General features: G+C 42.6%; 1 protein-coding gene across 1 annotated transcript; it reads left to right on the top strand.

The window, feature by feature from the left end:
• The first annotated feature begins 2,765 nt into the window (after positions 1-2,765).
• eepd1 (endonuclease/exonuclease/phosphatase family domain containing 1) lies at positions 2,766-24,620 on the top strand. The gene is made up of 7 exons (XM_076011388.1): positions 2,766-3,996; positions 18,792-18,843; positions 22,419-22,529; positions 22,940-23,074; positions 23,479-23,587; positions 23,680-23,874; positions 24,167-24,620. Exons 1-7 carry the CDS (start codon positions 3,131-3,133, stop codon positions 24,355-24,357), a joined length of 1,659 nt encoding a protein of 552 aa, XP_075867503.1. The 5' UTR covers positions 2,766-3,130; the 3' UTR covers positions 24,358-24,620.
• Positions 24,621-25,905: the final 1,285 nt, after the last annotated feature.

Raw genomic sequence — 25,905 nt, 5'->3', positions numbered from 1 at the left:
GTCTACAAAGCACTGAATGGTCTTGGACCAAAATATCTGCTTGATCTTCTAGTTCCTTACGAAGCATCCAGACTCCTGAGGTCATCATCAGCTGGTTTGTTGTGTGTCCCAATAACAAGAAGCAAGCACTTTGAATTACCTCATGTTGAATTGTGCTATACAAGTAAACTTGCCTTGCCTTGTCTTGCCTTCTAGTCCAAGGAGCAACTGTGGATGGTGTTACACTGGTGGCTCTTCTGCCACTGGGCTGCTTTACTTTAGCTGCAGCGCCTCGGGCTCCGGCTCACTCTGAGGGAAATGTAATAATGTCACAAGATGGAAGCGAGTGAGCCAATGAGGATCCCGACGCCTTGTTACGTCTTTTTATAGACGGCTGCAGAATCCCGCTGGAGGTCATTAACACGCACTGGGAAAAATAGAGCACAAGTACAGTCGAGTGTATGTTGCTCTGTAATTCCACTAAAAGGAACAGAAACAGCCAACTGCGATTTAATACCAAGATCAAATCTTCACTTGTGTGAAACCAGGAGTTTTAAGCTTCTTTTTACGTTGCTGAACATCTCTTAGATTTTCCTTCCTTAGTTCGACATGTGTGGTTTGATCAACCTACTGGTTTGTAGCGCAGAAGAAGGGAAGTGGATCATTAAATTAATCAGACTACAAATACATTGTTTAAACAACTGAGTATGTCTAAATTTAAAGATGACCGGAACACGTTTACAAGTCTGTTCAGTGAGCTCCGTATCTCATCTGCTGTCTTGACATTTTTGAAAAAATGAAAGGTAATCTCCAATCACAGCGTAATTTCTGAATTTGTCTCTTTCCTTCTCTAGACTGAAAAATGTTTTTGAGCTGAGACGGCAAGGTTACCGCTCATTATTAATAGTGGCCAATAGAAACACTAGATTGCTGGTCTGGAACCATCAATCATCTTCAAATCTTAATCCATGACTACTATTTGGATGTGAGTTTGACTCTGTGATCAAGTCTTTTTTTTATTTTTACAGAGATGTTGGTGGGCTTTTGAGTCTTATCTTGATCACTCGTCTGTTCCAGGTGCTTTGTTCTCTCCATGTTGCATAAGAGGCAGGACCAGCAGGAGGAAACCATGTCCAGTATTTATGTCATGGGGCCTTACGGCTGGAAATAGAGCTGGAACAGGAACGGCAGCTTGCTGGTTTATGACCCCGGCATGTACAGTCACAGCTCTTACTGCAGCAACAAACACCCCCTGGAATAATAAGTAGAGAGATCAGGGTCTGCGCATGTAAATGCTGTCATGGTGCTGCTGGGAAAATTATGTTTTCAGACATTTAATCAAATTAACATATTACAGTTTTACATTGTGGAAATGTTGCAATGATGCAACCTGAATTAATGTTAAGAACGGATTATGATAATCCACAACAAAATTTACACAATCCCCCCCCTGACTAAGCAATACCAGAAATCCTATTGGACAATGGAATTGAGTACTAATAAATCTGAGAAAGCAGCACAGTTTTACCCATGAAACATTAATTATTGTACCACACAAGATTCTTCAAGTATTCCTGGATGGCAAACTATCACCCAAAATGTCTACAAACTCAATGACAATTTTAAAAACTCTCTTTTGTCTTTTTAACTCTTGTACAAATGATTTAGTTCTTTAAAAGAATCTCTGAAAGTTCTTCTATTGCGTTTATTCAGAGAAAGGACATTTAGTCCCAGTTGACAGTGACCTAATTTGACACTATGGCCCCTCTTATAAATGTAGAACTCTTCAGCACATCAACAATGAAAGCATGCGATCAATAGACAATCACTAAGGTTGTTGATAAGAACTGAAAGAAAGGCACTCAGCTCAAGGGACAACACAGAGCCGTGGTAATCCAATGGTGCAGGGTTACAGCAGAGAGAAGTTGTACTGTGGTTACTACAGAGTTACACACCCCCGATGGAGTCACACACAGCAGAACACTATGAACACTGCTGTCATGAGACCCTATACTCAGCTGAGGTTTCAAACGTGAAATAAAGATGTTTACAGCTCAAATTTGTATATTCATTTGTCAGATTGGTGAGAGTGGTTGTGCAGGGTGCACATTCTTCACATGTGGAGTTAATGATTGATGAATGTTTTTAAAATGCTGTGGTGGCACTCTGGTTGTATTGCTGAATGTGAGATTCTTCTTCTTCTTATCTTCTTCTTCTTCTTCTCCTGAACTTTATGAGATGTATGTGTCAATGAAGAAACAATACAGAAGACAGGGCCGCTGAGGAGGCAGCCTTAGTGTGGGTGCAATGTAAGAATGCAGACTGAGGCTGCAATTCAACTTTAAAACGAACAATGACTTGAATGGCTTCAAAGACATTTGGGGTCACACAAACATGTTTTTGTTTTTGTTTTTTGTTTTATTGCATTGTCGTTGGAGACAAATTGCATTTTACACGTTTTCTTCCAGTGTGACTAGACTGCTGACTCATCTATTTATTTTTGTATTTATGTTAACATTAAGTTAATATATTTTTTTTCAATTGTTATTGACTGATTTAAATGTTTTCATTTGTTGTTTTTGTTACTTATTTACATTTGGGTTTTTCTAATCACACGTTTAAAATAAAATGTCATTATTATTATTATTATTATTATTATTATTATTATCATTATCATTATCATTATTATTATTATTATTATTATTATTATTATTATTATTATTATTATTTAAACCTTTATTTTGAAGACCTCCCTTTTGTGCCTCAGTGCGCATGCGTGGGCTCACTCCCAGACAGACAGGGAGCGATGGTTGGGATCGACCAGAGCGTCGTCGGGAGTTCGTTCCCCGTCAGAAGAGCGTGGTGGTGGCGTCGAGTCGAGACCGACCTCCGCTCCGCTCGCTCGGTTCCAGGTCAAAGTTCCCTTCCAGCACCCACTCAGCTGCCGGTTATCTCGGCTTCTTATCGCAGGTTGCGGCTGCTGCGCACCGGGAGCAGGCATGTAGCCGCGGGGAGGACAGCAGCAAGTGGCCGGTGCGCGGAGTGACGGATCGTTCAAGGAATAAGAAGGAAATAAAAGGCGAGTGAAAGCCTGCCGCCGAGCTGCTCCGGACCACTTGGGCTCGTCTGCTCCGCTGACATCGGCGCAGTCATGGGCGGCAGCCTGGGCTGCCACCGCTCCATCCCCAAGGACCCCACCGACTTCGGCTGCGCCAAGCGCAAATTCAGCGCGGCGTGCAACTTCAGCCACATCCTGGTCAACCAGGAGCGGCTCAACATCAACACGGCCACCGAGGAGGAGCTCATGACGCTGCCGGGGGTGAACCGCGGCGTGGCGCAGAACATCGTCGAGTACCGCGACTGCATCGGCGGCTTCCGCAAGGTGGAGGACCTGGCGCTGGTGAGTGGTGTCGGCGCCGCCAAGCTGGAGGCCATCAAGCTGGAGATCTGCGTGTCCAGCCGCACCAGCTCTTCGCAGCACTCGCCGTCGTCGCTGCGCAAAGACGCAGAGCACCAGTCGTCGTGCGCCGGCGTCAACATAAACAGCGCCACGCCGGCGCAGCTGATGAGCATCAGGGGCATCACGGAGAAGATGGCCAAGAATGTGGTGGCGTTCCGCTCGGAGCATGGTGCGTTCAGGAGCATCGAGGACCTGGTGAGGGTGCCGAGCTTCAACGGCTCCCTGCTGGACAAGATCCGCTTCCAGGTGTTCGTGGAGCGCTCCAGGGCGCCGTCCACCAACACCAACGGGGGTGTGACGTGCACCACCACCACCACCACCAGCAAGTCGCATCCCAGCCCCACCTCCTTCAGCCTGGTGAGCGACGACCTGGACCTCCCGCCAGGTGGCCCGACCCAGATCATCTCCGTCCGGCCCAGCGTCGAGCCTCCGGCTGCTCTGCGGGAAGGGAAGCCCGTGGTGCGGCTGGCCACCTGGAGCCTGCAGGGCTGCTCCAGCGACAAGGCCAACAACCCGGGGGTGAAGGAGGTGGTGTGCATGACCCTCCTGGAGAACGAGTGAGTCCAACTTTCACTGCTCTCACTTACAGTTCGGGGGTTGGTTGAATGGTTGATGGTGAGGAGACCTGTTGGGTTCGGGGACATGTGGCGTTATCAAGAGGAAACATAGTTCACTGATGTGTGGAGAAGGAAGAAATAATACCACAACACACTTTGACTTGGTGTGTCAGAAATAAGCAAGAAAGATAATTACTATTTTAGTGCCATTTCTGGTAGTAGATGTGAATAACTTGCATCCAACAAGTAAAGAAACACAGATTCTATCTATCTATCTATCTATCTATCTATCTATCTATGTATCTATGTATCTATGTATCTATCTATCTATCTTTCTATCTATCTATCCATTCATACATTGGATCTTGACAAGTGACTTCAGTCTGATGCAACTGTCAATCAGAAGTCAACTGTGAGGTTGTTGGAGTGTCGCTGTCACCACAAGCTATCAAGCCACATGGTACTAGCTCAAGCGTGGTCAAACTATGGCCCGGGGGCCATATGCAGCCTGTTAGGCTTTTTAAATCCGGCCCTGCAAACTTGAAGAAACGATATTAATAGTCAGTCAGTCATCAAACAGCTGTATTTCCTCCATGTTTCCAGTGTTTTCACAGTCATTTCAATAACGAGCTAAACACCGTGGGGCTTCAAAAACACTGATTTGGTTGCAACTTTTTTTACATTGACCTTAAAGCAACATGTTTTCTACAATATCCCACGATAGATGTTTCCTCCTGTGAGGTGGCTCACTAAAACACTCCATCCATCTGCTGCTGCTCCGCTACCCCCCTCTGGCACAAGTTAAAACCCACTGTGTCCCCACCAGTCAAACAGTTTGACCGCCTCTCTGTTAGTGTCTTTAAAAAAGCTTCTAAATGAGATCCGTCCGTGGTGAGGATCAGTCGGCCAGTGAGCTGCTGCTGGTAAAAAATGAACATCATATAATATCTCTCTTTAAACTGCTTTGGGGGAAAGTTTTCCGTCATTAGTCATCGTGACTTTACAGTTAACGCTTGAGGGAATTTCACTGGAAGATTTCTTGCACACTGGAGATCACAAGGTGACATTATAAAAAATTGCTATTTATATTATAGCTGACCTGCTGGGTTGGGCTGCTTCTTTTTTTGTTTTAGAACTTTACTGTTAGATAATAGACAGATGCGCTGTCAGACGACGTGAAAACTTGTGAGTACTGGCTGTTTTGTGACAACATGTACATGGCACTGGGGATGTGCGATGTTCTCATTTACACATTCAATATTCAAGGATTGAGTTCACAAATCCCAGTTCAGATGAGGCTTCTGATTCTGATACAAATCTCATTTTAATTGTCTCTATTTATAGAGGAGCTTGGAGCAACATCATCAGCATTGTTGCGAGGCTGGAGCTACTGGTGCACTCTGCTCACCTTGTGCTGTTGTTGTGAGGCACATTAACTCATATGACCCAATGAGAAAACATACAGCATGACAATGGCATGATTTAGCAAAGCATCATAGCAGTGTGGCTAGAGAGGCAAACTGTGGAATGACCTCTTTAGTAGTTTAAAAACAAGAATAAATGGATGGTAAACACTGAGAAATCCAGCTTTAATTCAGCGTTGATGTGCAAAGTAGGCGAAGGTTACTAAATTTCCACCTGTTCTGTAAAAAGAAATATCATCTGATTTAGAATGCATGCAGTCCAATCCAGTTTTTAAAGAGGTGCATCTTTAAAAGGCCTAAATAAGAAAGTCACTAAAGAAGAAATTTAAGCTTTTCAGAGGGACTAGATTACCTCTGAGGCTTCATTCCTAGTCACTGCTGGTTTTGAAGTCTAAATAAGAATAAGAATAAGAATAAGAATAAGAATAATGATAATGATAATAATAGATTTGATTTAAAAGTGCCTTTCAAAACTCTCAAGGACACTGTACAAACAGAGGCAATAAAACAGCATGACCTGTGAGAAAGAATCTTGTGCTTTAAAGAGACAAACACTTTGACTTTCAATCTTAGTTTCTTTCTGTTCTATTCACAGACACTGTGAGTAACGACCTCTTTCTTCTTTTTTTCTTTTAAAATTCCCCACATTTGAAGCTCCAGTTGGTTGCCTTTTGACCAATCATTATATCCAACTATATCATGACAATGCAGTTTGCAGTTCATAACTATTTGCATCACATTAACATGAAGTAGTTTATTACCAATGCATCCACCAACAGTAGTACAGTTGCTAGAATATGAAGGTCCAACGGAGCAGATATGTCTCTAAAACTGTGAGAAACAGCCTCCACAGATGATGAATAACAATATTAATGTGTTGCCATTATTCTGCACTAGTAGCTCTGACATGGGACATTTCATACAAGTGACTTGGTCAGCACACACCTGGTTAATACTGGGCGTGCCCAGACCTTCTCAGTGTTTGTTGGCAAGAGTTCTTCATAAAGTGGGTTTGCCAGTTTAAGTGCCAAGAGCGGGTGGTGCCCAGTCTGCAGGAAGAGGAGGAACCAGTTCAGCACGATGAAGTGCCTTAGAAATCTTAGGTGGAGTCTCCGATGTGAAATGTGAATGTATATTAAGTCAGTGTTAGAAGAAATGAGAATGCTTCCTCTGCCAAATGCTCACATTTAATTTACCCACTTTCACCCAGCTTTCTCTCTGCTATTTATGCCTCTTCATCTTCGTCTCTGTGTGGTAATGTATATATGACAGCAATAGTCTTAAATTCTTGGTGCATTCTAGCCACAAATGTAATTGTTTTTTGCCTTGTGCACAGCTTCCATTCTGTTGAAAATCACACCATTAACACCTGGGAACATGCCAAGACAAAACTGTAGGAGGCCATGAGAATTATGGTTTATTTATGATTAGAGTTATTAGTATTGCAATGAGAATTGGCAGTGGTGCTTTCAGGTCATGAATTGTTTGTATTTCTTCCCCATTTGAAAGTGAACTTTAACATCTCAGATTCTAAATCAAGGTTTTCTTTTTCTTTCCATGAAACTCTAAGGAGTTTTATTGTTAAAACAACAACAGCAAAACTTTGACGACTGGTTTGTTGGTTTGTAGATTGATAGATACAGTGCCAAGATCTTATTGGTCAGTGAAACTAGTTTGTTTCCATGCAGATGTATGCAGACTGACTGCAGGGTGTGTGTTGTATTTTTCCTTTTTCTAGTTTCTCTATTAAATCCTTCTCACGTATGAAGCCCTGGTCATTTCCTCCAAGTCATCAAGAGACATTTTCAGCTGTTGGCTTCAGGTGTTGCCACCACAAGAGGGTCTGCTGCTCAAACAATGAGTGGAAGCAGGAAATAAAATAACACACAGTCTTTATAGCCATATATCGTGCACTGCAAAGGGAAAGAAACACACCTATCCCACTGGAAAACTCTACGTGCCAGTTGTCCGTCCTGACTCTTGTGCAACATTTACAACAAGCAGTGGCAACAACCTCAGTGTGCGTCCATGTTGTGAAAACAATGAGTCAGTTCACTAATTTCCATTCAGTTCTGCGGACTGTTGTGACCAGGCCAGCAAGTCGCTCAGAAATGAATCCACCTGCACACGAATTGCTGCGTTCACGCCCAATGTCACAGAGCACATTCCTGGCTGGCTGGCTGACTGGCTGGCTGGCTGACTGGGTGGCTGGCTGACTGGCACTCATTACATTCCAAACAATCTGACCTTTGTGTTTTTCTTTTGCGTCAGTTCTGGCTTCACACAACCTGGTTTAGCCTCATCGGATCATCATTATTCCATATTAAAGTAGCACAAACTGTAGGAGAAAATTGTTGTTTGACTCCTAACTAGGGATGCATCGGGTATTGGTATCAATACCAATCCCAGTATCGGGTATTGCTGACGATACTGATACCGGTATCGGGCATTGGTACCGTAAAGAATACTAGTATTGGGTATTAGTACCGATACTTGGGTTGAGTACTCTACTTGTACTTGTAAATTACGTTCGGATACCAGTTGGAAATGCACATATCTGTACATTTTGTTGAAGTTGTGTTTGTACACAGTCACTCCAGAATTGAATGTTATTTTCTTTAAACCAATTAAGTGGTTAGCGTTGCCGCCTCACAGCAAGAAGGTTGTGGGTTAAATTCTTGGGGTCTCCTGGAGCCTTTGTCTGTGGAGTTTGCATGTTCTCCGTGTGTCTGCTGGGTTCTCTCCATGTTCAGTCCAGAAACATTCATCTGAGGTAACTTGGAAATTGATTCTAAGTGTTTATGTGAGTGTGAATAGTTGTTTGTCCCTATGTGGTCCTAATAAAGTGGCCACTGGTCCAGGGTGTCACCCTGCCTTCACCCTATGACAGCTGGGAGAGACTCCAGAAGACCCCCGAGACCTTGAGAGCAGGAAGAAGCGAGTATTGAAAATGGATGGCTGGAAGTTAAGTGAAACTGGATAATTATTCATGGCACACGTGACATTATCTCACGCTACACAAGTGTGCCGCAGCACAGTGGTTGAAAAACTCTGTAATAGAGGATATTGCCAGGATTTATTGTTACGGGGAAACATTGTGATAATGTCTGTTCGCTCCGTCCTCAGACACGTACTGTATGTGTCAGCCATCGCCAGACCCAGTGTGTGTTTTTCTCTCTGTCTCTCTGTCGAAACGCACGCGGATATTTGCCAAAGTTCAATGAACTCCTGCTTCGCAAAGGTGACGAGGCAAAGTGTGCTAAGCTGCTGCTGCTACTGCTGCTGCTGCTGCCGCTGCTGCCACCGGGGCCTGTCGATGTCAGTAATCAGCTGGGGTGGGAGTAACACACACGCACATGCACGCACACACACACACACACACACACACACTGGGGCTGCAGGGAAGTGGAGCTCAGAGGGAGGAGGTTTAATTTGGATCACTGTGAGGCCACTCAAATGATCTACATCAGGCCTGATAGTCAGTAGTAGGGATGCACCCATACCGATACCAGTATCAGGTATCGTATAGTATATTTGTGTTTTTCTTTCAAGTCAATTCCGGCATCACACAACCTGGTTAAGCCTCCTCTGATCATCATTATTCTATATTAAAGTAGCACAAACTGTAAGGGGAGAATTTTTGTTTGACTCCTAACAAGGGATGCATCGGGTACTGGTACCAATACCAATCCGAGTATTATTGCTGAAGATACTGACACCGGTATCGGGTATTGGTACCGTAAAGAATACTAGTATTGGATATTGGTAACGATACCTGGGTTGAGCAGTCTGCTCGTACTTGTACATTACGTGCGGATACCAGTTGGAAATGCACATATATGACAATTTTGTTTAAGTTGTGTTTGTACAGCAGTGAAACCTGTTCTAGAAAATATGCTGAGTTTTGTTCAAATAACAGAACATCTGTGGAAAAATAAAATCAAAAATGCACGGATACCACTTTTTTACAGAACCGCCAGGCTGCTCAATGACTCTGGCTTCCCTTCCTCTGCCCCTCCAGTGACACCAGCACTTATCACCAGCAATATATAAATACCTTGCACTACTGATCCCAACATGCACTTTATATATATATATATATATATATTATTATATATATGGTATTTGTTTATTTCTTCATTGCACTGTGTTGTATGTCTGTCAGTTGATATATATGTGAACAAAAGAACTGAAATGCACACATGCCATTGCCGTAACAAATTCCTATGTGTTTTACACAACGGCAAATAAAAGAAATCTGAATCTGAATCTGAAGTAGAGTACAATTGCATTTTGTTCCTCACCGATACGAGACAGATTTTTTTTTCAGTTTTCCACAGATATCTGTTATTTGAACAACATTCCTCAACTTTTTTTTTCTAGAACAGGGCAACTGTCACAAGCTTCACTGCAGCACAAACACAAATTTACGCAAAATTGTCATGCATTCACATCCAACTGGTATCGGTTTTGTGGTATCAGCATATATATTTTACGAGTGTGAGTAGAGTACTCAACCCCTGTATCGGTACCGATATTGGTATCGGCATCAGTCCATCCCTACTAATGTGTAATGGCGTTATTGAGTACTCTGCATCTGTATCAGTGAGTACTGAAATGCAAGTACTCGTACTCTACTCGTTCTGTAAGGAAGTGGTATCGGTGCGTCTCTAGTCTGCAGCTGAAATTTTTGTTTTGGGCTCAGCGATCGGTTCCGAAGACCGCCTGCTCCTGCAAAGTGCTTCTCTGTCATCTCCAGTCTATCCCCAGAACTCACTAGGAGCTCCATAGGAATGGAAACGTAAAGCTGAGCAAATGTCTCTTGAGCGTCCTCATTGCGCTGGGGTCACTTCAGGTCGTTTCCACTGCTCCTGTTGTCATCACATTGTCAAGTCACGAGTTGGTTTTGTTTTCAGCGCCGCCGCGTCCGTAGTCGCCTCCTCATGCTCGCTGACACAGCAGCTGCGCCGACGGCTCTTGCAGACACCAGAAGTCTGATAGTACTGTAGAAAAGCAGCTGCGTCAATCAAAGGGGAAGAGAAACTAAGCAAAACTTGTTTGCATTGGGGAATATGCACACGTGAGATGAGGAGTCAGAGCATTTGCAGAAGTCGTATCACATGCGTTAAAAGAAGAGTGATCATGTAGCGCATCAGAGTGGGGGCCTCCAGGGGGCGCTAGGGAGGGCTGCAGAAAATTGAAGCAAAGACAAGAAAAAAGAAAATAAATACATGATTATTGAATTATCTTTTGATTATTATTATTATTATCATGTACAATCTAATTATTGTTCAATCAGTATTATGAAATATAATCTGTAAAAGTATAATCATGTGATTGCCTGCCAGTCAAAAACATTGGTTGCACCATTTATCAAGTTTTCAAGGGTCTCGCTCTCGTCTCAGACTCGGAGGCATTAAAGAAAATGATTAAAAGACACCTTGCTGAAAAGAAATGTTGCTGTTCCATTTAGAAGCAAAGTTGAATTTAAAAAAGAAGGTCATCTTTTTGTGTTTTCTTTTGTCGTTATTTTTATTTGATATATCAAGTCATGGTCTGCTCTTAAATCTCAAAGCTCTCGAGTCTTGATAAATTCTGTAGTCTGGTGCCGTCCAAACTACAGAACTACAACACCACCTCTTGTTAGTGGGGTGACCGATGGTCGTCCGGCTCGCTGCGTTTACTCTGGAGCCTGTAAATCGAATTACACTGTAATAAGCTGCCGGTCATATTTGTGCACACAGCCAACAGCTGCTGTCTTTGCTGTCCTGCTGTTATATAACCAGCTATCACCATGATCTTATCCTGCTTCTGGTTCAACTTATTCATTTCTCAGGATGCTGCCTGCACACGTGACTCCACACAAGCTTTTGATCGTTTTTCAAGACCACAAACCTATTTGTTTTTTTTTTATTAAACCTTTATCTAACCAGGATAGTCCCATTGAGATTAAAGATCCCCTTTTTCAAAGGCGAGCTGACCAAGAGGGCAGCAGTATCGCTACAGTGAAAACAATAAATAGCCCTTAAATTTACAGCATTTTAATATTGATCACATAACACACGTGCACACAGGCGAGGTAACAATTTCATTTAATTTGTGAAAGCGTGATTCTGTTGTTGTTGTTGTTGTTGTTTATTTTGCTTGTTTTATGTTTCATTAGTTGAAGTATAACGTCTTATTTGGAGAACATCTCCAAATAAGACGTTATCCTATATGAAGAAATAGACTGAAAATATTACATTTATTTCACGACAACCAGGCTATTTAGTTCTGTTTGGGTCTTTCCCTGAACTGCACTGATGTCCTAAACCTATAGAGCTCTAAATCCTATCAATTTGATTTGAGTTGTATTCAGTGTGTCTATTTAGGAATGAATCCATACAAAGAGAGGGAAAATGTACACTGCTTTATGTATGGATTTATGTATCTGGATAGATTTGTCTTTGCTTTGTTCTGTTTTTAACTGGCGAAACTAGTTGTGAACAGCTCATGGTTCCCGGTGTGAAAGGGCGACACTCAGTGACATGCAAAGACAGTTTGGACAGAGGAGATATTGTCCTTTGAGAAGCCCACACTGCTGCTGTTTTTGTTCTCCTCATGAAAAATTGTTAGCCAGCGCTGATAAAACTGCAGCCGCTGTGGCGCCCACGTTAATCCTGTTAGAAGCAGCTACGCTCACGCCACTTCTTCCTCTTCTTCTTCTTCTTCTTCTTCTGCCAGTAGAGCGAAATATCACATGTAGGACACTTCCGGTTTAAAGCGCACAGACTTCGCTGCGCAGACTGTGGCAACATACCTTCTAAATGATGAAATACCAGGTGAAGCAAAGCTCTGCAGCCACGTTCACTTCCTAGTGAACGTGGCCTAGAAAAATCAGAGGACGCTTGGACCTGGAGGAATAGAGCAACACGATGGCGAGGGAACAGGAGAGCTCAGGCTGCTCAAGTGATGAAACAAGTGAGCAGCATCAACAGGGTCAGGAGTATCTGTGCTGGCGTTGGTGCAACCCGTATCACTCTCCTGTATCTGAGAAATAACAGTTAGATCTTAAGAAACATGACATGCAACATTAGATATATTTTTGTCATCTCATGAATTGACAGTTTAAAGTAAGGACACACTATTAAGCATTAGTTAAGCATTAATAAATACTGAATGCATCATTTATAAATCATGTTTCTGACACAAACACTCATTAGAATGTAGTTTATGAACACGGTTGTAAAATCTTTTAGAAAATAAACTTCTGAGTTTTTCTAAAACATCTACACATTCACTAACCATTAAACATGCTATAGATTATTAATGAAGAGTAAAATATGTATAACTGTGTTTAATAACTACATACCATAGAGACTTTATGTCAGAAACGTGATTTATAAATGATGTATTCATTATTTATTAATGCTTAACTAGTGCTTTACAGCGTGTACTTATGATAAAGTGTGACCAAACATTTCTCTTGCTGGTGGAGTTTTGCCATCTACCTCTATCAGCCTTTCAAAAAGAAAGAAGGAAGAAGTTTTGCAAAACGGAATAACGACATTTATTTTAGTCAAAGTAAGAGTGAGGTTTGTGTGGAAGCCACCAAGTTTACTTTGACACCATGCCCATTTTTTTTTTTTTTTTCTGAATGTTAACCAAACCCCATCAAGGGTGACAACACATATCCCAAACTACAGATGCTCTTATTTGGCCATTAGAATAGAAAAACAGCTCCATTTTCCACCGTCCGTGCATTTTCACCGCTGGGCTTGGTGAACGTCCTCACATTCAGCACGTCTGTGTGTGCATGTGCGGGAAGCAGAGCTGTCCCATTTATTGCTCTGCACATAAGCCTGGCGCAGCACAAACATCTGCTAGTCTGCACTCCAGACTGAGATTAGACTCTGGCAGCACTCTGGCAGCACTCGTGTCGTAATCCCCTGACAGGCTGACATAACAACTAGAAATACCAACAATACATTCGCCGCCATGCTGCTCGATTTCTCCCAAAGAAAAATGGCGAGCCAGGCACGGCGTGGGGTGGTGGGGCGGTGGGGTGGTGAGGACTGGTTGCTGCGAAGGTTTGAGGACGGGGTGCTGCCGAGGTGTGCTGGGGTCGACGCTGACACACGGCCGCTGGGTGCTGAAGTGGAAATTCTCATTGGCGCAGCATTTTGCGTTTGCGCGCTGACAAGCGAGTCAGATGTATCGCCGCGACAACGTGCCAAGTGGAAGTCAGCGCGGCCAACCTAGTGTTCCAAAACCTGTTTTATTATTTCAGCTGACTAACTGCGGTCACTCGGCGTATCAAGAACGTCAGTGTAAACTGATGACTCATCATTTCTAATCCGTATCAGGTGATAGTGTGTGCATAAAATGACTAAAGTCAGCTCAGTTTCTTTATTTAAGCCTTTTAATTGAAATTAAAATTGATGTAACTCCTAAAAAAAAAACGCCAAACGGCCTCCAACTGCTGCTACGGTATTTTGACCTTCTATTCCAGTCATTATTTGGATCTTGAGGTCGTGGGCGGAACTGGATGGCTCGGTGAGTCTCATTTCATGTATTTATTTTGCCAGTGGCTATGAAGTAGGTCAAGATGGAAACCTGATACGCACTTCTTTGTTTGCGTCACTCAACTTCACTCGGCAGTTTTGTTGTCGACAATCACAATGGCAATGAAGGCATTTCTGATTCGCATTTTAAAGGTCCAGTGTGAAAAATCTGTCTTGTTTTAGAATTTTTATATCGGTAAATGTTTATAATACTGCCCATAAATACATTAATGTAAGTGTATACACAAAGTGCAATAAAATTAACTTTTATTGCAACTTTGAACCACTTTCTTCTTAAAGATCTCCTTATAAATGACACACTAAACCTCTAAGTGCAAGAACGGTCTTGGGCTGATTGCAGCAGTAAAATAAAATACAGGTGACTGCAGCAGCTGCAGCAACTGAAGCATGAAGTACCAGACCTCATCAGGTCACATGGTGAATTGCATCTGATCTTTCTTCAGGTCCCATAGAATCCCCTTTCCCTGTGTCATTTACTCCAATCTCAATGTCGCCTCCACGGCCACTGCTGCCACTGCTGCCACTGCTCTCCTCTGATTACACAACATTGCGTCCGCCCTCAGATTTGCTTCAATCTTGACGTTTAATCTTGTTGCTCGGATTGCAATCGTTTGCACTTTGATCGCTCTCCACGGACCCTGCAAATTCTGAAACGAATGCTGACTCAGCAGTTCCCGCCCTGATGACCCGGTCGAACCCTGAGGTCGGTCCGGTGGTGTGAGGCGGTCCGGGACAGTCCGAGGCGGCGTGAGGCGGTGCGCTCTCACCTTGGACTGAAGCACAGGTTCCATTGTCTCCAAGACGCCGGCCCTTGTTTGTTCTGAAAACAGGATGTGTGCACTCCTTGCTCACTGAGGCAACAAACTTTGTGCTTGTGATCTCAGCAACCCTCCGTGTTATGTAACCTGAAGGCAGGTCGTTTGGGTGGAGCAGGAAGGCCCACAAAGTTCTTGGAAGTGTGTAATGCGGGATACTGGTACCAAGGGTCAGTTTGGGTTTCGAGTTGTGTACGATTGGTTGCAGTTTTACAATTTGTTGGCCGTTTTCATCGATTTGCCTTGTTGGAATAATTTGCTCGATGTGAACAGTGGACCTGATGGGGATATAGTCACTGACTGAGTGACCTGTCAATGCATTTCCTTTATTATTCACATAACATACATAAATTATAGAATGAAATTCTACTGATTCTGAAGTCACAGGCAATTGAAAGTGTATTTGTTCTGACTCGTGATGATTCTTTAGAGGAACATTGAATTCCCAGTAGTTCTTTGATTAAAAATGTTTTAGCTCTTTGCACTTGTAATTGACTGACTTTGATTTATAAGCTGTGAAGCAGGTTGCCAAAAGTCCACTTATTCCATTTTCATACGGTTCTAGAATTATTAATCTTGTGAAAATGCATCATGTGAAACTTGTCTTTGGACGAGCGCTGAATGTTTGTTGGGTTGCTGCATTGTGTTGATGGGACGACAGCCCTCTTGTCATGTTGTCACTCCATTGTGCTTGTTTGAGCCACAGGACTTAAATGTGACGCATTGACAAAGGCAACAAGACACATCAGACACTCCATGACAGTTGAAACCGTTCATATAAAGGTCATACATCACTTTACATTTGTTGCACAAAGGCTAAATATTGGTATTTACCGCTACTGCCTTCCCTCAGACAAGAAGCTTTCAACTTGTCTGGTTGGAAATAAAACTGCAACTTGGGACTAATTCAGGGCGTTTGCTTTGAAACATTGGTTGCGGCTCCAGTCGTCGTTGCCCTTCATGTTGTGACCCGGCCTGGTGAATATGCAACACCAGCTGTTTTAATTCCACTCAGGGAATCTGCGTCATTGTCAAGGTTCACATACCCCCCCGCTCTCATTTTAATTCTGCGGCACCCGGTGCACGATTATATATATATTCGTAGACCCTGCTTACACAAGCCTGTAATCTACAACAAAATCCAGCGTGTTTACTGGAATGAAGTGCAGCAACCGTGTGTTGAGTAAGTCCGACTAAAACTGTGCTTTCAAAGAGATGATGACGTCCAAGTCCAAGCGGAATTCAGCCTCGAGGGTTGAGACTTCAGAGTTGCTCCAATATTCAACTCTTGAAGTCTTGCGCATCCATCTTGACAACCTCCAGGGGAAAACCTCTTCAGTCGCTCCCAGAATTTCGGTAGCTGCGTTTCCATGACAGTTTTCGGCAAAATAAAAGCGATATTTCTAAAATTTCCACAAAGTACAATTGCGATTTGCAGGTGTTTCCATTGAATGGTGTGAAGATCATAAGCGGTATTTCTGGTCAAATCTCGTCCCACCAGACCCCACTGTGAGGAGGACGGAGGCACAAAACATTTTGTCATAAATCTGCATTTCCATGGTGTTTGCTGTCAGGAATGGTTGTTCTATTCTTCTCTTTGATGACTTGTAAAAAATAAATATTGCATCTCCTCCTCCGTTCAATTATAATGCGCCATGTCCACCGGTCAGTGAACTGGTCACGTGACGTCCTGTCCACTGACTTGTCGGTGTGAAAAAAGTGTTTTCATGACACTTTTGCGATATACCTCTATATGGATACGTGAAAACCTTTTAGCCATATTTGAGGTTTTTCCAAGTTGAGCTGTTTCCATCACCAATTTTTATCGCCATATTTAGGTTTTGCCGCAATTCTAGGGGTCATGGAAACGCGGCGACTGTCTGTTGGTTTTCACAGGGGGTCCACTGGCTAGAAGCTAAATGCTGTTTTAGGGGTGGTGGCGTGGAAAAGTTTGTGAACCCCTGGTATGGACTGGTTTGTGTTCTGTTTCACTGAGTTTTGGGTTGTGTTTTTTTTTTTTTTTTTTGAAGACCTCGTCCAGTTTTGCAGGATCGGCAGTGCGTGTGAAAGCCGACAGACTCTCCCTCTCAGTTCCTCGGTGTTCCGTCGTCTCTCTGGCTGTGAAACTCTCGGCTGGGAGACGTCGCTGCAGTCGCTTCAGACACGCAGCTCACTGCGAGAAAAGACGGTTATGCAATGTGATTTATGTTGGGTTTTTTTTCCGTGCGACCAATGCGGATTAGGAGGTCAAAGGTCACAGCGGTGGCACCAAACTTCATTGAATGGCGTTGGTTGCACCACAGGAAATCTGTTTGACATACGGCCCCTCAGACCCATCTGAGTGTGTGCGTGCTTGCGTTAGGATGCGGCTTGTGTAACACACACACACACACACACACACACACACACACACACACACACACACACCCCTCCCCATCTAATGTGATTAGCAGCACAGATTGAGCTCTTGAAGTCCTGTGGGTGTCAACTAGCAGGATTTTTTTTTTGCTTGGAGTTTATTTAATTGCTTCTTTTATGCGCAGGGGAAGTTGGGAACGGGGACGTTAAAGGCTGTAAAAGAAAATTGAAGCAGTGGTGCGATAGGAGCAGAGCGAGGAGTGCTCGGCAGTTTAGAGACTTGCCTGCTCTTCATTGTGCTGACTGTTGGTCTAGAAAGTCATTCAGAGTGCAGAACAGTCGAGCGTTTACTGCGCCGTCAAGGCCGGCCTGCACTGTGTGGAGACGCTCTGGCAGATAAGACAAATTCACTTTATCTGCTGTTTCACTTTTAAATCCCTTTGCTGAAATTGTCCCCCAATAGATGAAGCAGCGCTTCAGGCCGACAGTCTGGTTCCAATGGACACAGCGTGTCGGTTAGCACTCAGGACTATTGCGTGTCGTATCGTTTAATAATGTTTCATTTTCTTTTTGGTGAAGTGACTGAGCGCAAACAACAGCTATGAATATTCATGCAAACACAAAACTGTTCCGTGTTAAAAAAAAATAATTCCTCCCTGAATATTGATGATTTGTTTGGACCTGGAGGCTGAGGGGGAGAGTTCTCGCTCAGTGTTTGAATTTTAATTGTTTTTCCCGCATTGACCACGGGGCAAAATTCTGAAGTTCTCCACGGTGAAAACATACTGCAACATTCTAAAGTCAAAGAAACCATGTGGAAGTCCTGACACCGCTGGCAGCATCTAGTCGCTGCCGAGTGTGAATTGCTGCCAGATCTCAAAGTCCAGTAGATCTGCGTGGGTTGTGCGGATGAATCTTAACCATGTGCCAGTGTTTTAGTGAGTGTCTTTCTCATTTTGCAGTCATTGGTCAACTGAAGGACATATCAGACGTTATTGGAGGGAGAAGTGTGTATTCATAGCATTATGATTTATAGGTTTATGTCCAAATCACAGAATAATATAGCCGGGTTAAGGATGATTCAAATGTGATACCCTGCTTACAGATACTAAATATAAGTGTGATTGTTTAACCCTTAATGATCTAAGTAAAGATACACTACCAGTCAAAAGTTTGGACAAACACCTTTTTTTTTCTTTTTTTTTTCTTTACTCCTTTCTACATTGTAGATATATATTGAAGACATCAAATATATGAGCAATATATATGAAATTATGTAGTAAAAAACATAGTTGAATAACTCTAAATGTTTTATATGAAGTGTGGCTATTTTGAAGAAATGATTTTATGTTATTTCACACTTTTTTGTTCACTAATTATACCCTATAAGTTTTATTCATTCATTATTTTGATCCCTTAAGTGAGAATCTTTGTAAAGAGTCACTAAAATGAAAGAAAAACCATTGCATGAGAAGGTGAGTCCAAACCTCTGACTGGTAGTGTACGTTCCCAAGCACACTAGTCTCACTTGGAGTTTTTCTTTACATGACATCCAGCTGGTTGTTTGATCATGAAATGTGAAATGCTTTAAATACAGCATGCATGTTAATCTCATGTCCTCCGTTTGTCCTCAGCATCAAGCTGCTGGCGGTGCAGGACCTGCTGGATCGAGAGGCTCTCGACAAGGTACAGTGCTGCCGTCTGACTCCGCACTGTGTTGCTGCCTGGATCTGCAGCGCTGCCAGCGACGTGACTCACCACTCGAGGCAGCGTTCAATGTCCTCAGAAACGTCTCGCTTCTTGTTTTCTGTGTATTTAATGTGTCGCTGTTATTCAAATGCGCCCCCGACAGTCTCGCACTCCCCCCTCCACCACCCTCCGTCTGCCTGCGCGTGGGCGGCTGCATCCCCAGTGTAAATGTCTTCTATTTCTAGGCTCACATTTGACTTTAAAGTGTGTTAGCGTTCCCCAGTGCTGTCCACACTATAAATATGACAGTGGTTGCTATGGGTGAGGGCGTCCTCGCCAGTCGCTGCAGATGGTTTAGGGTCTTTTTAAAAAAATTGTGGGTCAGAGCGACAGCTCCGGGTTTGGCTCAAGGTGTTGCTGAGAGTCTGCCGCAATCAGCCAACAAGCAGCGGCTCATTCAGACAATTCATTCCGTCCAGTGACCTCGGAGAAATCCATCTATACGGTGGTTTGATGATGTCAGTCAGAAGAACCTCTCGCTGATTCTGCCTGGTTTCACTTCCTTCTGAGAATCTAGTGAGCATGTCCACATTTGATTGGATTTGAAATCTCTATTTCAAGCATGTAAACAGTGAACTGAAAGCAAAACCACACAAATAAAATATCATTCATGATAAATAAAAGGCTGAATAAGTAAAGAAAATAAATAACTCAGTTAAATTAAATGAAACGGGCTCGAAAAGGAGTTGAAAGAAGTTAAAACTTATAAACTCCTTCCCCCCCACTCTCTATTTCTTATGATTTCTATATGAATAATAGCAATTATTTTTAATGAATATCAGTATAATAATAACAATAATCATAGAAAGAATAAATAAATAAAACAATATAACACATTCTTATTCCGATATAAGAATGTAATAATACCCATTTGCAAATCATCATATCAGTGTCAGCAATCTCAGGTATTAATAATAATAAAATCTAATAAAAACAAATAAGCAAACTTAAATACACATACACATAAATAATTTAGATAAATATGATAATCCACTTTGTCCTATATCGTAAGAAACATATTCATGTATCCATGTTGCAATTTTCAACCCATCGTGTTTGCTCTGTGATTTTACATCAAACCCTCCTTGAAAACTAAACTGGCATTGTGTGCTTTGAGTGCTTCTTATTAATTACTACCCAAAAAGCAAACCAGACTGGAGAGACTGTAGGGGGATCTGAAGCAGTTGTAGTCCCTGTGCAGCCCTGAACTGAGACTGGCTGCTCAGTACTGTCACTTATTTTACAGCAGAGACACGACAGATGAATGACGATAATGAGGCATCAACAAGAGATATTGTGGTTTTGGGCCAGAGCTGTTTTCAATTATTCTCATCAGATCATTTTTCTGAAATAAAAGAGTGGGGCCTTCAGTCTCCTCTGATTCCAGGTCCAGGCAGAATTAAAATGTACATTAACCGTGTTTGTCATGATGGCAAACACTGAGGCTACAAACAGAACCTCAGAAGATCTGGATTCCAATCTGAGGCCTTTTCTTCAGGTTCAGGTTCAGGTTCAGGTTCAGGTTCAGGTTTATTATAGCCAGGTGTTGTCAGGTGGTTCTCTAACTTCTCTCTGGGCACTGTGGCTTCCCTCCCCTATCAAGCCTGGTAGTTTAACCAGGAGCTGTGAATTGTGGGTAGTTATGAGCCTGGATGGTCATTTAACTGCCTTCTTTTTTTCTTCAGGGTTTTACCCTACCCTTGTCATAGATGGGATGGGAATGAGTGTGAAAATTAATAGAATAGGTTTCCAATAGATTTCCAATAGAATAGGTTTCCAGTGTTTTTTTGGTAGTGTTTCTGCACTGGCAGAGCTGCATTTTCACACTCTTGTTAAAATGCTTAATATGATAAAATAAATGACCCTGTGCCAGATACTAAGTGAGAAAAACTGGAGCAGCGTCCATGTGAAACTACTCAGCTCATGGTCGGAACAGCCTCGCAAACAGAAAAGTTGGCCAACACACATATTGTGCATTTTGACTTAACGCTGAGCAACAACAGCGCTAAACACACTAATGTTTCTTCCCATAATGTCAAAGGTCAATGTTGTACATGTGCTCCTGTGCAGCTTACCCACTCACTCACTCTCTCACCCACCCACCCACTCACTCACTCACTCACTCACTCCACAATCTGGACGTGTGTGTTAGCCGCCCACTGGATCCTGGGCAGAGAAACTGGAGCTGTGTGGAGGAGAAGTAGGTCAGCAGCAGAGTATTTTGGACGGAGAGAGGGATGGAGGGATGGAGGGATGGAGGTTGTAGGAGGAGGAATTACCACTTAACAAGTTGCAACTCACACTGCTGCACTTTCCCTCCTGCCAGCCGACTCTTCTGTCCTCCTAGCGTCTTCACATCCACCACTCCGCCGTCTTTTCATCCCTCCCTCCCTCAGCGTCTTCATCTTCAAAGAGCAGAAGAATGATTCCTTTCTCTTCCTTTGATCTTTCAGGCCTCTTGTTATCGCGCCGCCACCGCTGCCAAATTATATTTTCTATATTTGATGCGGTGCTTTTTGGTTTTCTCCAGCAGGTTTTACGGCTTTCTCTTGAAAAACACTTTTTTCCAGTCTTGATGAACTCAGTTCAACCTGCCAGTTAGTCCTCCGCAGGTGAACTACACTCAATACAATCATCTTCTTAACCACTTTACATTCCGTAAAGGTGCAATAAAACACTTATTTACTGTGTATGTCACTATGGCGATAACTGTCAATAATCCAGCTGTTCAGAAGATGTAGATATCTTGTTTTTTTCTTTCTTAACCTATAAATGTTTTATTTTATTTGTCATCTTTTTATTCTTATATTTACAACTATTTGATGGCACAAATAAGATGTGTTGGTCATTTCCTCAAAAACAGTTTATTTTCTTCTGAATGGCCCCCTGTGATCTTTTCTTTGCGTTGTTGTTTGATGTGAGAAATCCTGCTAAAAGAGGCGTCCTTCCCTTCTTTCCTTTCGTCCTTCCCTTCTTTCCTTTGGTCCTTCCCTTCTTTCCTTTCGTCCTCCCCTTCTTTCCTTTCTCCCACCACTGTTGACTTCTCGTGTTCGGCATTCCGCTTTCTCTATAGGATATCGATGCTTTCTCCTCCCTCCTGTGTGTTGTCATAAGAGGCTTCCTCTTTCTCTGTGAATTTCCTCGGAGGGATCATACGGGGTTACTCCAGTTCACTCCACTTGGTGTTGTTTCTTTACAGCAAAACATGTTAGACTTGTTAACCTGCCCTCAAGTGTTGATAGAAGGGTTAGACTTCAGGCCCTGTGTGTCTGTCTGTGTGTGTGTGTGTGTGTGTGTGTGTGTGTGTGTGTGTGTGTGTGTGTGTGCGTGTGTGTGTGTTGTGCGTTTGTCTTGACAATAATTTGCTTTTTGTCTCATGCTTTCTTAACTCTCTTCATTTTATACGATTATTGTTCCACATGTACATATTTCTTTTCCGAAAATGCCAATACGTCTTTTCATAATAAAATCTATTTTATTGAAACGTCGCCGTCTCTGTTCTTCTGTTTCAGTTCTGTGTGGAGTTGAATCAGGCAACGTTGTCTAGCGTGCGGAAATGGAAATGGCCACGAGGACTTTGGAAGAGCGTCGTGTCTGAAAAGCCAACTGGACGGTCCAGCAAGGTGAGGTTGCCAGTTGAACACCGCTTTACCCCCAGATCAACCTCGAGTTATATTCCAGTTCTTTCAAGACAGACTGGGTTTTGTTTTCAGCCAGCAGATACGACATGAGGTTGCGAAGATTTGCTGTAACTTCTAGTAAACAACCTTTCATACAAATATAAACAGCATAGCTTAGTATCATGTTTTCTTTGGATTCTTTGTTAATGATGAAAAACTGTGAATTCAAAGGAACTCTGTTTTAATTACAAACAGGAAAACACATAAATGGCGACATATGGGTCTAATAGCCTCCTAATTGTTCACACAAATGGCCTTTACATAGTAAACATTCTAACATAAATATAAACATGTTCATTTATTTTGTCCAGGAGCAAAAAAGAGTGATTTCCATTCTACTATTTATTTTCCAGGGAGTCAGTTTCTCTGGTTTTCTGTGGGACAGTTCATCAGGAGTCGACCTGAGGGACGCTGCACTTTTAGAGCCCCCTGTTGTCAATGGCAACAGTAATCATTCTTCCCCGCAACTCTACCGAGCTCATTTTTCTGTAAGTAAAAGCAAAGGGTGCATTTTTAACAAGTTCTGTGAATATATACAGTATATTTGTTAGCTTAGCTGAAATTTTAGTTGAGCTAATCCTAACTGAAATGACTTGCAGAATCAAATACCATCTGTCATTAAAGGTATAATCAAATTCTTGCTCGTATTGTACGTATTGTCACTTTAGATAAATTGTAGAGTTGTAGAGTTCATAGTTCATATATGTTATTTATATATGTGCATATATATATAATGTATACATTATACATTTTATATATTTTTTTCTTGTGTGAATTTATTGATGTTTTGATTATGGGAGGGTCTTTGATAAGCCTAAATACATACAGTACATATAGCTGTTTATGGCCCTCTGGTTTTAAAGCTGCTGATTTGTGCCTCCTCTCCACTCAGCTGGGTTCATATGAGCTCACAGTGGTGAACGTCCACATGCAGGCCAGCAGCAACACACAGGAAGTCAAGTGTCCCCATCTGTCCGCCAGCATCCAGGAAACCCTGAGAGGTCAGTCTCCACCTGTGAGGCAGCAGATGATCATACGCCACCATCCTTGACTTGGTCACCCAGTTAAATTGCTCTCTGTGCTCTGTGCGTAGGAGAGAAGGAGCTGGTGGTGCTGGGAGACTTTGGCTCCTCTTCCCAGAATTCCGAGCTGGACGCGCTGAGGAAGGAGAAGCTCTGGCCCTTGGTGCCCCCCACCCAGTTCACCAACATCAGCACCCGCCAGCCACAGGGCACCCGCTGCCTGGACAACATCTGGCTGAGCCGCTCCCTCAAGAAGATTTATTCTGGTAAGCACTCTGGAACCCAGGTGCTGTAGGACTATAGGCACTGAGTTACTTGTATTGTACTGCAATTATACACTTTCATTCCTGTATGAACTGTATGAGTTTTTCGCGAAATTTGACCAGAATTAGGTTTGCTTTTGTTTGTTTCCATTTGTTTACTGTCAAGAATGGTTGTTGTGTTTTTCTCTTTGATGACTTTTTGCACAAATCTAGGAGTTATGGAAACACAGCTACAGTTAAAAATCAGTAGTAATCGCAGCGTTTGTCCGTCTAATCGCTCTCTCGCCCCCGGCAGGCCACTACATGGTGGTGCGGGAAGGACTGACCAACCCCTGGATCCCAGACAACTGGTCCTGGGGAGGGGTGGCCTCAGACCACTGCCCCCTGCTGGCCGAGTTCTACATCGAGGCCTGCTCAAAGGAGCTGAGCAGGCCAGGAGTGACGGTGGTGGACAGAGGAGACTTTATGCCCAAACACGAGCGGTGACGACGTGCACAGCGCCGACACTACAGAGCGCTGGCTGCACTCCACCACAGCTGCTGCTGCTGCTGCTGCTGCTGCTGCTGCTGCACGGCAGCAGAGGCGAACGGGTTTCCTGATGAATGTGACGACGTGCCAAGTTTGAAGTGCCACTTGTTGAGTTTTAGGTTGAACAATGTACATTATTTTCTGAGAAGACAGAGAGCCATAAAATGTTAAGAACATTTTCTATGTGTACATACAATAAAGAGGAATTGGTAGTTGTTCAAGTTGTGTCCGAGGTGTTCTTCAAACCTGTTTGATCAGGATCCACATCAGCTGGATAATGTGTGTCAGCTGTGGTGCTATGAAAGGCTTTCACTCTTACAACGGTACGAGCCAGCACTGTGTGCAGGTGTGACCTCTCACTCTAATGGGATGAAAAGGTGTCATAAGTGGCCAGTAATGCCTTTCAAGGAGCGGAAATGCAACGGGAAATGTGAGTTTATTTTAGTGAAAAGCAGCTGATTTTGGCGAACCCTGTGAGAACACTGGCTGAACAACATCAGCGTTCATTTAAAGTCCAACCAACACTGATAAATCAAAGTCCAACTGTTATTTATTGGCTCTTTACCAGCCCCTGAGAAAATACCTTCAATCATTAAATGCTTTCACATGCCTTTTTCTTCCCTAGATGTTACATCAAGTGTTTTTGAAGAAACCAAAAGCATAAACAATGGGTTTTTTGTTTTTAAAAAAAATTTACAATTGAATGAAAAATGAAGTGTAATAGTTCTATTTATGCAGTAAATAAAGAAGCCATGTATTTATGTGTTTTGTGCCGCAGAGGTCCTTCCACTCTGTCTTTTTAACAAAGTGTGGAAGAAACACACTTTTCTTTCTAGGCCATCATTCAGTTCTAGTTTTTTTTTTTTTTTTTTAATCGTAAAAATTGACTTGATATTTGAAATTCACATGACTGTTGAAATGAAATTTCGAGTTTTTCCAGCTGTCAGTGATTGTGTTCGATGTGTTTCTCGTCCCTGTGTGCTACTCCCCTCTAGTGGCTGTGTGGCCTCATTTCACAACCATTACTCAAACTAGCAAGACTGGGTTTGAAATGACATGGAAGTGTTCGAGGACATAGTCCGTTCTGACAGCAGTGAGATTATTTCTATTTTTATTTACAATTAGAACAATTACAAGTCATCGAGTTATTTATACTAACAACTTATTGTATCATTACTTATATTGCAATATAATTACTTGAACAATTGACTAATTTTTCAAAATACAATTGAAAAGGTTGAATATTTAGCTCTTGGGTGAAAGTGTCTTCACCGTTTCTCTTTATTGGAGGCTCTTTGAACAAATGATATAAAGCTTCTTTATGTTCCAGTTTAGTTATATGTTGTTTGAACCGGACATGTGCACAGCAGATGTCTCTAAAACTGAAAAACGCAATCAACAGACTCACAGATGTTGTTGTTTTTTGTTGTTGTTTTTGTTTTCAATTCTAAACTAATCTGTTGATTGACTTGTTAACTCATTTGCATTAAAATCTGTGCGCAGATT

Source organism: Nelusetta ayraudi, unplaced genomic scaffold (assembly GCF_046127955.1).
Source record: "Nelusetta ayraudi isolate G7.1 ecotype Tasmania unplaced genomic scaffold, CSIRO-AGI_Nayr_v1 ptg000135l, whole genome shotgun sequence".
In the NCBI taxonomy this organism is placed as follows: Eukaryota; Metazoa; Chordata; class Actinopteri; order Tetraodontiformes; family Monacanthidae; genus Nelusetta; species Nelusetta ayraudi.
This window is presented reverse-complemented; position numbering and strand designations above follow the sequence as displayed.

Coding starts and splice junctions, on each gene's coding strand:
- eepd1 (XM_076011388.1), top strand. CDS start 3,131: ATGGGCGGCAGCCTGGGCTGCCACCGCTCCATCCCCAAGGACCCCACC. Junction 23,588..23,679: donor CATCCAGGAAACCCTGAGAG/GTCAGTCTCCAC, acceptor CTCTGTGCGTAG/GAGAGAAGGAGCTGGTGGTG. Junction 23,875..24,166: donor CCTCAAGAAGATTTATTCTG/GTAAGCACTCTG, acceptor CGCCCCCGGCAG/GCCACTACATGGTGGTGCGG.